Source organism: Pelobates fuscus, chromosome 11, assembly GCF_036172605.1.
Source record: "Pelobates fuscus isolate aPelFus1 chromosome 11, aPelFus1.pri, whole genome shotgun sequence".
Lineage (NCBI taxonomy): Eukaryota > Metazoa > Chordata > Amphibia > Anura > Pelobatidae > Pelobates > Pelobates fuscus.
The window spans coordinates 20,112,259-20,125,502 of record NC_086327.1 but is presented as its reverse complement, the minus strand read 5'-3'; the positions used below and the strand labels follow the sequence as shown (position 1 = coordinate 20,125,502).

The 13,244-nt window shown below is 41.3% G+C and overlaps 1 protein-coding gene across 1 annotated transcript; it reads right to left on the bottom strand.

The window, feature by feature from the left end:
* Window positions 1-5,923: 5,923 nt before the first annotated feature.
* Window positions 5,924-13,180, bottom strand: LOC134577642 (phospholipase A2 inhibitor NAI-like). The gene is made up of 3 exons (XM_063436502.1): window positions 13,050-13,180; window positions 9,101-9,256; window positions 5,924-6,246 (listed from the first exon to the last, which is right to left on the bottom strand). Exons 1-3 carry the CDS (start codon window positions 13,141-13,143, stop codon window positions 6,089-6,091), a joined length of 408 nt encoding a protein of 135 aa, XP_063292572.1. The 5' UTR covers window positions 13,144-13,180; the 3' UTR covers window positions 5,924-6,088.
* Between the last annotated feature and the right edge of the window lie 64 nt (window positions 13,181-13,244).

Here is a 13,244-nt window from a genome sequence, read left to right as displayed (position 1 = left end):
ATTACCCTGCCACACTAGTATGACATAGTCTATGTATCTGTACCAAAAAAGAATCTTGGACAGAAAAGGTGACAAGTGGGTGGATGTCTTAATACTTTCTTCCCACCAACCCAGATGAAGGTTATCATAAGAAGGTGCACAAGCAGTGCCCATTGCTGTACCCTGTATCTGGTGGTAGTATTTATTGTGGAACAGAAAATAATTGTGGGAGAGGATACATTTCAATAGTTTGAGAGTAAAGGTAGTGTGTGCCTGTTGTTCAGGACCTCTTTTATCGAGGAAATGTTTAACATGTTCAATACCCCTATGATGTGGGATAGAGGAATACAGGGCCTCCACATCAAGGCTACACAGATTAGCCGTAGGGTCAATATGGAGGTTTGAAAGGAGGTAAAGTGCCTGTTTGGTGTCTCTGATATAGGAGGGTAGAAGTTCAACAAATGGTCTGAGAATCTGATCGATAGAGAGACTGCCATTTTGGGTTAAATTATCAACCCCAGATACTATAGGATGACCAGGTGGATCTTCAAGACATACAATGGAAACAGGTCATACCCTTAACCTTTAACTGTAGTCTCTATTACTACAGTAATGTGGATGAACCTATCTTTCCTGGATAGTCAAACACTAATAAGTCACAAATAGCAAAAAAGAATCAATTATAGATCTTATATATTAAATGCAGCAGATTTAAATAATAAAGTCCAATTTTGATCTGTGCAACTTTCATTTATCCCAGGTATTTCTCTTCGGTAGTAACACTCCACAGTAGAGTTGGATATATGAAAAAAGTATGCAGAGAAAAGAAATATAATTAATAAAACTCTGTATTATTGTAATGCTTAAGAAGTAGTCAAAATTAATTTAAAAATAAAACTTGCTTTATTTAGCTCTTTGCTGAAATCGATATAAAAAAGCTCAAGTAAAAAGTTTTCATAAAATAATGACAGAAAAAAAAACGTAATTGGCATATGATCTTCAAGACGTTTATGGATCTTTGGCAGGCAGTAGAAGGTCGCTGTCCTCGGATGACGATTCAGAATAAAATAATATTCCTCGTCAGAGAGCAACCCTCCACTGCGGCCTTCGTCCAAAATATCTTTGTAACTTACAAAGAAAGTGTTGGTCGGGTCAGAGGGTAAAACTGTATAAGTATCTACATCCTCAAGTATATTCAGGACCATACATTCATAGTTGGCAGTGTCCATAACTACAACGTTACCTCCCTTGTCTGCCTGTTTTATAATGATTTTAGCATTATCCCTTAGTGATTTTAAGGCAGTTTTTTCCCTTCTCGATAGATTGTCACTAGGGAAGGAGTAGAAATGTTTACTGTCTATGCCGTCTATCTCGCTTTTAACGGCTTCAAGAAAAAGATCAATGTTTCTAAAAGCTGCAAAGTTTGGAGTAGAGTGGCTTTTAGGTTTCAGACTTGTTTGGACAGATAATGGTTGAGCTTCATTCTCATCAAGGAGGGAAATCAGGGTGTTGAGACAGTCAATATCTAAGTTAGAGAGACCTAAAGAACGTGCTCTCTTTTCTTTGTTTAACTCATGAAACTTATGTAGTTCCAATTTTCGTACAAAAAGGTGTAAATCCTTAATCCAAGTGAATCTATCAAAGGCTGGGGTGGGTACAAAAGAAAGTCCTTTTCCCAGAATATCGAGATGAGAATCATCTAGTTGGCAAGAAGATAGATTTACTATTTGTAATTTTGGAATGCATGTGGCTTGTCTTGTATATTCCTTACCGCTGTCATTATTTGCCCCTTGTCTTGAGGTAGTGCGCAGCGGAGTATGACATCGCCGGGCATTGTGGAAGTGGTTGTGGTAGGCGTTGGTAGGCGATATAGCCCAGCGATGGTAATATTTTTTGCGGTAGCAGGTGGCAGCACCGAGGTCAGCAGTTTTCTCACATACTGTGGCAGTTCCTCCTGAGGGCCAGTGGCCGGTATGCCCCTTATCTTTATGTGGTTGCGGCGGTATCTGTCTTCCTGCGCTGCTACTTGTAGTGAGAGAGCCTGTTGGGCTGCTTGTAGTTGGAATATAGATGCCTGCATAGTGGAGGTGTCTTGGTGGAGCTCTTTAATATCTGCTTCAGTTGTCTCCATTCTGCCTGTCAGTTGTTGCACGGATGTTTTTAGGATGGGCAGGTCAGTAGTGAGGAGGTTTTGAATATCCTGTAGCATAGTGTATAGGATTTGGAGGTCCTGTTTGGTTGCACGTTCGGTGTTACCTGCTGATGTTGTGGGCTGTTGCTGTGAGTCCTCCGCTGGGCTCTGTAGCTGAGGTGTTGTATTTGCAGCTGTGTGGGGAGCCCCTGGTGGAGGTTGATTTTCGGCGGCCGCCATCTTGGCTGGAGTGTGCCGCTGGAGCATATCTCCGATATTCCTCTGTTCTGGTGCATTACCGGGTGTAGGTTTCTGGTTTCTGCGTCCCATGGATGTATTGGCAGGTGCTGTATGAGGCGACCACCACTCTGCTGCATCTCCCGCGAGGTCCCCGCTCCAAAGATACTCAAGGTCACAGTAGGTGGGCTTGTGGTAGGCCCCGGTCTTGCGTTTCGTCTTTAGATGTTTCGGGGAGTTCTGGAAGGGCATCTGGGGATTCAGTCGGGTGTCCCCAGGCTGTGTCTGGTGTTTGCAGGGTCGGATGGTAGCTTAGATTGCTTATTTAATTTTCGGAGCTGAGAGAAATGGCGTCCAGTCCGGTTCAGTGCTAGCCTCCGCCCCTCCCCCCCTTTGCTGTTCATCCAAAAAGTTATGCTGCTCCCAAAAAATTATGAATGTATTTAGAGATTTATTGAGCAACAATAAATGCAAAAAAAAAAAGCACTCTGTATCAATACTAAACCTGCGTGTTGTAAATTGAATCTGTATAGCTCTTGTTATACATTTACTGCTGGTATTTGAATACATAGATACACAGTTGTTTTTATCATGGAAAGATATCTGCATGTGTATTTCAAAATCCTATGTATTTCTTCGATGGTATATATTATCTTAAAATTAAGATTATATTAAAAAAAAAAAAATCGATGTTCTGGGTGTGCCCCCAATTCCTTTTTTTTCAGTCTGGAATCCAGACCAGATTCCTTTTTGGTTGAGCACCCCTCTCAGACTTCCAGTTTCAGAGGCCCCTTTGGAGGTGAGCACAGAAAAGTATAGATTTGAGGGGGCTTTGCACAGTAATGTCACTTTAATAAGGATTTTCATCTAGCAGATATGCGATATGCATTGTGAGTTTATAAATAAAGCATGCAGAAAATGTGGTAGTAGTACTAATGGACACCGGGTGAAACGCGTGTCGAGTGCGTGGTTAACCATATGATACAGGTCTCCTACTTGTAACTTCTTAATGACTCATAATAATAGGACTTAACTCTTGTGTTTGTAGGTTACTTATTTTCTTTAACTACTTTCTTTCTATGTCCTAAATAACGTGTTTCTTGGGGTAAACACTTCAGTCACCACTAGGCATTTTATCTTTCTCAGTAAGGAATCATGTAACCTTGTTTTTTTTTTTTTTTGGGACATGGAGGGAACGTTGGCCAGCTGGCAAATATGCAGGGACTAGACCGTATCACTCATTAATACTTAGATTATATCAGGCCAAACCATGCACCTTCCATCTACTACTGTGGCTACTCTGCATCTGAACAGTGACATCTAGTGGCCATTTATATCACTCTTATATACAAGTTAGGCAACATTAGGACTAAAGTTGAGCGGACACCTGGATGTCCGGGTTCGGCGGATTCAGCCAAACTTTGAAAAAAAGTCAGAGTTTGTGATCGAACTTGACCCCGAACCCCATTGAAGTCAATGGGGACCCATTATTTTTGGCCACAAAAACGCCTCTAAAAAACTCCTGGAAAGGGCTAGAGAGCTGCAAAAGGAAGTAAAATGGGGTAAGAGTAGGACAAATGCCTTGCAAACAAATGTGGATAGGGAAATCACTTAAAATAACATAAAGATAAAAAATACAGCTGAGCCATAAAATAGCACTAGATGGAAACTTTGATTTTAGCTTTGGAAGAACATAAATCAAAATCTAAAGCATGGCTATCAGGAGGATCACCAGAATTATCCATATGAGAGAGGGTTGTAGTGCAGGGTATTCTCTTTCATTGTTCAAACTGAGCTCAACTCCTGATGCATGGAGAAAGGGCCTTCACAAGCCTCTGCTATTGTGTACATAGTTTATACTAAGTGACCCATAGGTTGAGTAGGCGGTGACCGTGGTGGTTTAGGTGGAAGCAGCAGTGGAGGAGGAGGATGAGGCAGCCAACGCTGTTTTTTATGTTTTTTTTTTTTTTATTGTGGTAGACCATAAAATATTAGGACATACAAAAAAATGAAACATTTGTGGCCTGTGGTGAATTTCTTGCAGTCCTGATGCATGGAGAAAAGGCCTTCACAAGCCTCTGCTTATGTGTACATAGTTTATAATAAGTGACCCATAGGTTGAGGAGGCGGTGATCGTGGCGGTGTAGGTGGAAGCAGCGGTGGAGGACGAGGTAGCCAACACTGTTTTTTATTTGTTTGTTTTTATTTTATTTTTTTCATTTGGGTAGCCCCCAAAATATTGGGACATATAAAAAAAGAAAACAAAGAACAAGTGCACTTGAGTGGCTGGGTGAGGCCGATATAAATGTTTATTCTGCACAAGGTACAGACAAGTCTGGTGGGATCCATGCCTGGTTCATTTTAATAAACATGAGCTTGTCCACGTTGGCTGTGAACAGGCGGCTTCGCTTGTCTGTGATAACGCCCCCTGCAGTGCTAAACACACGTTCAGACAATACACTGGCTGCAGGGCAGGCAGGCACCTCCAAGGCATAAAGGGCAAGCTCTGTTGTTTAACTTAGAATGGAGTGTAATTATGTATTGCCAATTTTGCAGCTTTTGCAAGTCTGTGGTCTTCTTTAAACATTTAAAACATCATGAAAACGATCTTGTACAAATAAAACTATATATTAATTCTAGTATACATTTAAATTGACACATTCTATAGCATATCTTTTTTCTGCTACATTTTTCGTGTTTGATTTCCAGATATTACAACACGACTTGATTTGCAATGGAAAAATGTTATTGTTTAGAAAGTACTTTTGATTTTCAAAGATACGACTTTATTGATGAGTAAGTACTTTTTAATCATCTAGATATTACAGCAAGACAGGCATAAAATCATAAGCAAAACACATGGGAACAGATATTTGGTAAATTAATGTCAACGAACAATAGAACAATAAAATCCATAACAAAAAACATTTTATTAGTATCTCAGTATAATTAGTACAAATACAATCAGCAATAAATATACATACAAAGTCAGCCAAAATATTACAATTTCTGCATATATGGAAACAGGGACAAAAAGCAGAGACAATCCCCGAACATAGTTATCCCTTGGCAAGGTTGAGAGTCTGTCTCTTCTCCTTATCATTATTGCTGTATTTGCAGGCATTGTAATATTTTAATTACCTTTGCTTTTGTATTGATTGCAGTTTGTATTTTTACTAATAATACTGAGATACTAAAAGTTTTTTGGATTGTTTAAGTGTTAAATGTACTATTTATTTTTTGTAATGTGTGTATGGGATATACACAGAAACAAATTTAGATTTTTTTTTTTATTGCGTAGTTGGTGCAGAGTCCTTTCTGATTTACTTTTTGTTATTTGAAAGTAGAATTATGTAATCAGTATAATAAATACAGATTTAGACAGAATTAAAGAATTATTATTTTTTTAAACAATTGATTAATTGCATTTTCATGAGAATTCCCATTTGTTTATTAACGGGAGATGTGATAGTAGTATTAATGTTGTTAAAAACTACCTGGGACATTCCTTTGTTGAGATTTCGTGTGTGTTCTTTGTATGTAACGAGTAAGTAGGAAACCATTAATATCTCCTCATTCCTTAAATTTAGTTTTTACAGTGTTAAAAGTTGCATTTATTTTTTTGCCATATGATTTCTGTTCAGTTCTTGCACATGTTTTGTCTTTGAGAATGCTATAGTGATTTCAAACTATGTTTTTTAGTAACTACTTGGCAAGCATAAAATGCATTGAAATGTAATTTTATTCACATCCACAACAGTCAACAGGTTCTGGGACAGCATCAGTACAACTAAAGACCTTTTCCACCAGCTGATAAGTTCCTGGCAAGGCTGAAAACTTCACAATGCATCCTACATCAGATATACATCCTTTGAAACTGTAATGTCCAATAGTGAGATCTGCAAAAGAGAGAATATAGTATGAATTTAATATCATCAAAAATATGTCCTAAATGTACCCCTTAGAGACGTAGAAAATTAATATATCATTGAAATTCTGGTGCAAAAAGACTGTTCTAAGTATCAGTGTTAAACATTCACAAAGGGTTAGCTGCAGTATTGTATTTTGACATATTTTATATCTGTGTAGGGAGGGTTAGGCTTGCAGGGATCAAGGGGGTGTCTAGCGTGGAGTGGTGTCAGGAGAGGATTAGTATGATGGGCAGAGATAGGGACAATGTTGTATCAAATGGAGTAGGATTAGCTGACATCTGGTTAGGTTTCAGAATGCCAGGGGAGTGGGGCAGTCCAGGGCCGGTGCTTGGATTTTTAGGTACATAGGCGAAGATGCATTTTTCCGCCCCCCCCCAAAAAAAAAAAAACATCTTCACCTATGTGCCTCTTAACCAGCCCCTCTCCCCTCCCCGACCATTAAGGGTCCCTTCCCTGTCCCTTAGTGTTCTTCTCCCCTTCCCCCTCTTTTCCCTGTCTCTTGGTGTTTCTCTCCCATTCCCTCCCTGCCCCTTGGTGCACCCCACACCCCTTTAGTGGTCACACTCCCCTTCCTGGTGTGTCAGTGTGTACAGAGTGTAGCGGAGCGGAGCGCGGTACAGGAGCTTCAGTTTTCTGTACCCGGCCGAACTGACAGCGAGTGCTCTCTCTGTGAGCACCTCCTGTCAGTCTGGCCAGGTACAGGAAACAGAAGCTCCTGTACCGCGCTCCGCTCCGCTACACTCTGTACACACTGAAAGTCACACACTCAATGACAAACACACAGACGTCACTGACAGACACAGACTCATTGACAGACACACTGATAGTCACACACAGACTCAATGACAAACATACTCTCACTGATTTGAAAGACACACACTCATACACTGACAAACACACTCATCATACACTGACAGACACACTCATACACTCACATGCACACACACAGACGCACTCACTCACACACACGCTGTCACTCACAGACACATGCTGTCACTCACAGACACACACTGTCACTCACAGACACACACTGTCACTCACAGACGCACACTGTCACTCACAGACGCACACACTGTCACTCACAGACGCACACACTGTCACTCACAGACGCACACACTGTCACTCACAGACGCACACACTGTCACTCACAGACGCACACACTGTCACTCACAGATGCACACACTGTCACTCACAGATGCACACACTGTCACTCACAGATGCACACACTGTCACTCACAGATGCACACACTGTCACTCACAGATGCACACACGTTGTCACTCACAGACGCACACGCTGTCACTCACAGACGCACACGCTGTCACTCACAGACGCACACGCTGTCACTCACAGACACACACTCTGTCACTCACAGACACACTCTGTCACTCACAGACACACTCTGTCACTCACAGACACACTCTGTCACTCACAGACACACACTGTCACTCACAGACACACACACACTGTCACTCACAGACACACAATCTGTCACTCACAGACACACAATCTGTCACTCACAGACACACAATCTGTCACTCACAGACACACACTCTGTCACTCACAGACACACACTCTGTCACTCACAGACACATACACTCAGACACACACACAGACACATACACTCACACACACACACACAGACACTCAGACACACACACAGACACATACACTCACACACACACACACAGACACTCACACACATACACTCACACACACACTCACACACACACACACAGACACACACACAGACACACACACAGACACACACACAGACACACACACAGACACTCACTAATTATTTTATAAATAAATATTTTCCACCCAGCCTCCCTACCTGGAGAGCTGGTGTGGATGATGAATCCTTCCCTGGGGTCCAGTGGGGCTGCTGGGTGGCGTGCGGCTGTGCTGAGATCAGACGCGGCGAGGGAGCTCTAACCTCGCTGCTCTGCTCCCTCGCGTGCTGTCTGCTGATACCATTCCGGCTCCCGCAGCATCAGCAGACAGCGCGCGAGGGAGCAGAGCAGAGAGGTTAGAGCTCCCTCGCCGCGTCTGATTACAGCACAGCCGCACGCCGCACCGGGGGCCGAGATTGTGGCCCGGCAGGAGGGAGAGCTTCCCTCCTGCCGGTCACTGAAATCTTGCGCCCCCAGAGCCCGTGCGCCCTAAGGCGGCCGCCTGTGCCGCCTTATGGACGCGCCGGCCCTGGGGCAGTCTATGCCCAGTCAGGGTAGGAGGATAGCTGCAATATCAGAACAGAGAGGTAGGCCTGGCCTCAGAACCAAAGGGAAAACAAATGATTATTAGGCCTTATGGAGTGAGGTCCACGCAGAGAGGAGACACAGACCGGTGAGGCAATAATTGAGGCATATCTGGACAGGATATCAGCTGGAGAGCTTGTGCTGTTTCTTAATAAACTAAATGAATCTTTTTTTTTTCCTTATATATCATTTTGCTTTTTTTTAAAAAAAAACAAACAAATATTCTAGTTTATTACTTATACATACGAAAAACTAGGATTTACTTTTACATTTGGAGTAGGGACTTAAAACAAAGTGATACACCTCCCACCGCCCGATATAGAGGATATAGAGTACAGGGGGGCAGGAGGGGCTAATGGCTGTATGTGAGTTGTGTTTGATGTGTGCATGGGAAGGTTGTGTGTGTTGTATGTAGGTTGTATAGAGAATGCAGCGTGTGTTGTGTGGGGGTGACTGTGTGTCTGGTGTGTGTGTTATAAAGAATGAACAATCATGTATTTACACCGTTCGCTTTACTAAATGCACAATGTTCATATTTCTCATGATATGACATTTACATTACCTCCTCTTTCTGCTGTTCCTACATATGACACACATTGTAACTGATTTCCACGACATGCCACTCGATCTCTGGAGGAACATTCCTCAGACGAGTTGCCTCTGAAGCAAGACTCACAGTACAGTCCATTTGATTCACCCAAGCTGGCCTGGTCAGTGTCTGAAAAATATTTATTCATATTTTAGATGGAAAAGACAGGAATTCAACTCACTGAAATGCAGACAAAATATATTTAAAGGAATAACGTAAGCACCCAAATAGTCAAGAACTTAATCTTTTCAAAGAGATTTTTTCCTTGCAAATAAAAACAGATCCTATTTTAGATGCAAAGCTACTCATTTGTCCTCAGAGAAGACAATAAAAAATGAAATGCGAACGTGTGTGTGGGGGAGGTGGCGGAGCGAGGGGTGGTCTACAGGAGCTGAAAACGAAAATGGGGTCCTGAAAAGTCTGGGTTTAGTTTTGGCATCATTTTATTGTTAGCCCCAAGTCCCCTGTAATACTGTGAGATATATTATACGTATAATTTGTGATGTGTCACTTTAACGTGCCTTATTTGGAATTAACTTTACAGCACGTGGTGGGAAGATTGCTGTGGATTCAGGATTTTTAGGCAGGGGGTTAAGGGTTAATACAGCAATTATGCAGTTTATAGATAAAGATTCATGTAATACTGTACAATAAATTAATCATTTTGTGTCATATTTGGGGCCATAAAATTTACCTTTGGACTGAATGCCCTGGTCATTTTGCCACCTAGCAACCGTGCTGTTGAAATGCATGATTGAGGTCTTTAGAAGGACATTCTAAGAATGAATTTATCCAGTGTCATTTCTGAGAAACGGCACTGTTTATCTTTTGCAAAGCCATCGCCGACTAGTGGCAGTTGGGCAGAAGGCTTCTGGAAGAAATAAGTATTAAATGACTGTGTGTCCTTTATGCTTCTCTATGAAAAGTAATCAAAACGAACACAGGAAAACATTGGACAAAACAAATTTGCATTTATTTTTACAACCAGAGTGTTAATTTATTGTCACTGACATTCTGAGATTATGTATCTGATATTTATGTCACATCAGGCAAAATTATGGGTCAAAATATATACATTTACTATTGTTCTACTAGTCATTAGGACGTAGCTGGCACTACAACATGTATCATCCCCAGGGCTGTCATCAGAAATTTTGGGGCCCCTGACACAGTTCAAAGTCTGGGCCCCCCGGACCCGCCCTCGAGTTTGCCCACGGGGCCCATTCTGAGTCCGCCCACAAGGATGCCCTGTCTGTGTGGTGTGTAAAATGGATACAGAGTGCACATTTGTATAATGGATGTAGTTTTGTCTGTTTTAGATACAGTGTGTGTTTGTGTAGTGAATGCAGAGTGTGTTTGTGTTGTAGTTTTAGTGTGTGTATGGTGAATGCTGTGTGTGTTTGTGTTGTGGTTTTAGTTTGTGTATAGTGTATGCAGTGTGTGTTTGTGTTGTGGTTTTAGTGTGTTTATGGTGAATGCAGTGTGTGTTTGTGTTGTGGTTTTAGTGTGTGTATGGTGAATGCAGTATGTGTTGTAGTTTTAGTGTGTGTAAAGTGTATGCAGTGTGTGTTTGTATTGTGGTTTTTGTGTGTGTAGGGTAAATGCAGTGTGTGTCTGTGTTGTGGTTTTAGTGTGTGTATAGTGTGTGCAGTGTGTGTTTGTGTTGTAGTTTTAGAGTGTGTATGGAGAATGCAGTATGTGTTGTAGTTTTAGTGTGTGTATAGTGTATGCAGTGTGTGTGTGTGTTGTGTTTTTAGTGTGTGTATAGTGTATGCAGTGTATGTTTGTGTTGTGGTTTTAGTGTGTGTATAGTGTATGCAGTGTGTGTTTGTGTTGTGGTTTTAGTGTGTGTATGGTGTATGCAGTGTGTGTTTGTGTTGTGGTTGTAGTGTGTGTATGGTGAATGCAGTGTGTGTTTGTGTTGTGGTTATAGTGTGTGTATAGTGTATGCAGTGTGTGTTTGTGTTGTGGTTTTAGTGTGTGTATGGTGAATGCAGTATGTGTTGTAGTTTTAGTGTGTGTATGGTGAATGCAGTGTGTGTTTGTGTTGTGGTTTTAGTGTGTGTATGGTGAATGCAGTATGTGTTGTAGTTTTAGTGTGTGTATAGTGTATGCAGTGTGTGTTTGTGTTGTGATTTTTGTGTGTGTATGGTAAATGCAGTGTGTGTCTGTGTTGTGGTTTTAGTGTGTGTATAGTGTATGCAGTGTGTGTTTGTTTTGTGTTTTAGTGTGTGTATAGTGTATGCAGTGTGTGTTTGTGTTGTGGTTTTAGTGTGTGTATGGTGTATGCAGTGTGTGTTTGTGTTGTGGTTGTAGTGTGTGTATGGTGAATGCAGTGTGTGTTTGTGTTGTGGTTTTAGTGTGTGTATGGTTAATGCAGTATGTGTTGTAGTTTTAGTGTGTGTATGGTGAATGCAGTGTGTGTTTGTGTTGTGGTTTTAGTGTGTGTATAGCGTATGCAGTGTGTGTTTGTGTTGTGGTTTTAGTGTGTGTATGGTGAATGCAGTATGTGCTGTAGTTTTAGTGTGTGCATAGTGTATGCAGTATGTGTTTGTGTTGTGGTTTTAGTGTGTGTATGGTGAATGCAGTCTGTGCTTGTGTTTTGGTTTTAGTGTGTGTATGGTAAATGCAGTGTGTGTTTGTGTTGTGGTTTTAGTGTGTGTATAGTGTATGCAGTGTGTGTTTGTGTTGCTGTTTTAGAGTGTGTATAGTGTATGCAGTGTGTGTTTGTGTTGTGGTTTTAGTGTGTCTATGGTGAATGCAGTATGTGTTGTGGTTTTAGTGTGTGTATGGTGAATGCAGTGTGTGTTTGTGTTGTGGTTTAGTGTGTGTATAGCGTATGCAGTGTGTGTTTGTGTTGTGGTTTTAGTGTGTGTATGGTGAATGCAGTATGTGTTGTAGTTTTAGTGTGTGCATAGTGTATGCAGTGTGTGTTTGTGTTGTGGTTTTAGTGTGTGTATGGTGAATGCAGTCTGTGCTTGTGTTTTTGGTTTTAGTGTGTGTATGGTAAATGCAGTGTGTGTTTGTGTTGTGGTTTTAGTGTGTGTATAGTGTATGCAGTGTGTGTTTGTGTTGTGGTTTTAATGTGTGTATTGTGTATGCAGTGTGTGTTTGTGTTGTGGTTTTAGTGTGTGTATAGTGTATGCAGTGTGTGTGTGTTTGTGTTGTGGTTTTAGTGTGTCTAGGGTGAATGCAGTATGTGTTGTAGTTTTAGTGTGTGTATAGTATACGCAGTGTGTGTTTGTTTTGTGGTTTTAGTGTGTGTATGGTGAATGCAGTGTGTGTTTGTGTTGTGGTTTTAATGTGTGTATGGTAAATGCAGTGTGTGTTTGTGTTGTGGTTTTAGTGTGTGTATAATGTATGCAGTGTGTGTGTTGTGGTTTTAGTGTGTGTATGGTGAAAGCAGTGTGTGTTTGTGTTGTGGTTTTAGTGTGTGTATTGTGAAAGCAGTGTGTGTTTGTGTTGTGGCTTCAGTGTGTGTAATTGTGTAAAATAGGGGGCTGCATGGGGGGGGGGGGGCTTTTTGTATATTACCCACATTTATTTATCACACTATTTTATTTCCCCCTCCCTGTTACTTACCTGACTAGGGAGAGGGGAGATTGCATCCCTGGTGGTCTGTCTGGTAGAGAGAGTCAGCCGCTGTACATTGTAGACAGGGGCGAGAGTTACAGACACAGGAGCTGCTGGAGAGTTAAGATGGTGCTGGCTGGCCCCAGTCTAAATTGTACAGGTAGCCAGGGCCCGCAGGTGCACATATAAATAGCGATAACCGGTTGTCATGCCCTGATGGCGGCCCTGATCATCACACACACACAGCCCTTTTGGGCATATACTTTACTTGACATTATACAGAGGTATACAAAACCCTTTTATTTGTTTAAACTATATAATAAGTAGCTGAATATTTAAAGATACTTACATGTAAATCCTGTATCCTTGTTACATAGATCTCCTGTACATTTGACAATATCTACAAACTCCGATATTTGATTGAAATCATTGGCACCTATCATTTGACTTAGACTATTTTCATCAGCACATCCTTTTGCAATTGACTTCACAAGGTTGTTTTCTATAGATATAAAAATTGACAAGCTGTTTTAAAATAGATTTG

Coding starts and splice junctions, on each gene's coding strand:
- LOC134577642 (XM_063436502.1), bottom strand. CDS start 13,143: ATGATAGGTGCCAATGATTTCAATCAAATATCGGAGTTTGTAGATATT. Junction 9,257..13,049: donor CAAGGATACAGGATTTACAT/GTAAGTATCTTT, acceptor AATATTTTTCAG/ACACTGACCAGGCCAGCTTG. Junction 6,247..9,100: donor AGGAACAGCAGAAAGAGGAG/GTAATGTAAATG, acceptor TCTCTTTTGCAG/ATCTCACTATTGGACATTAC.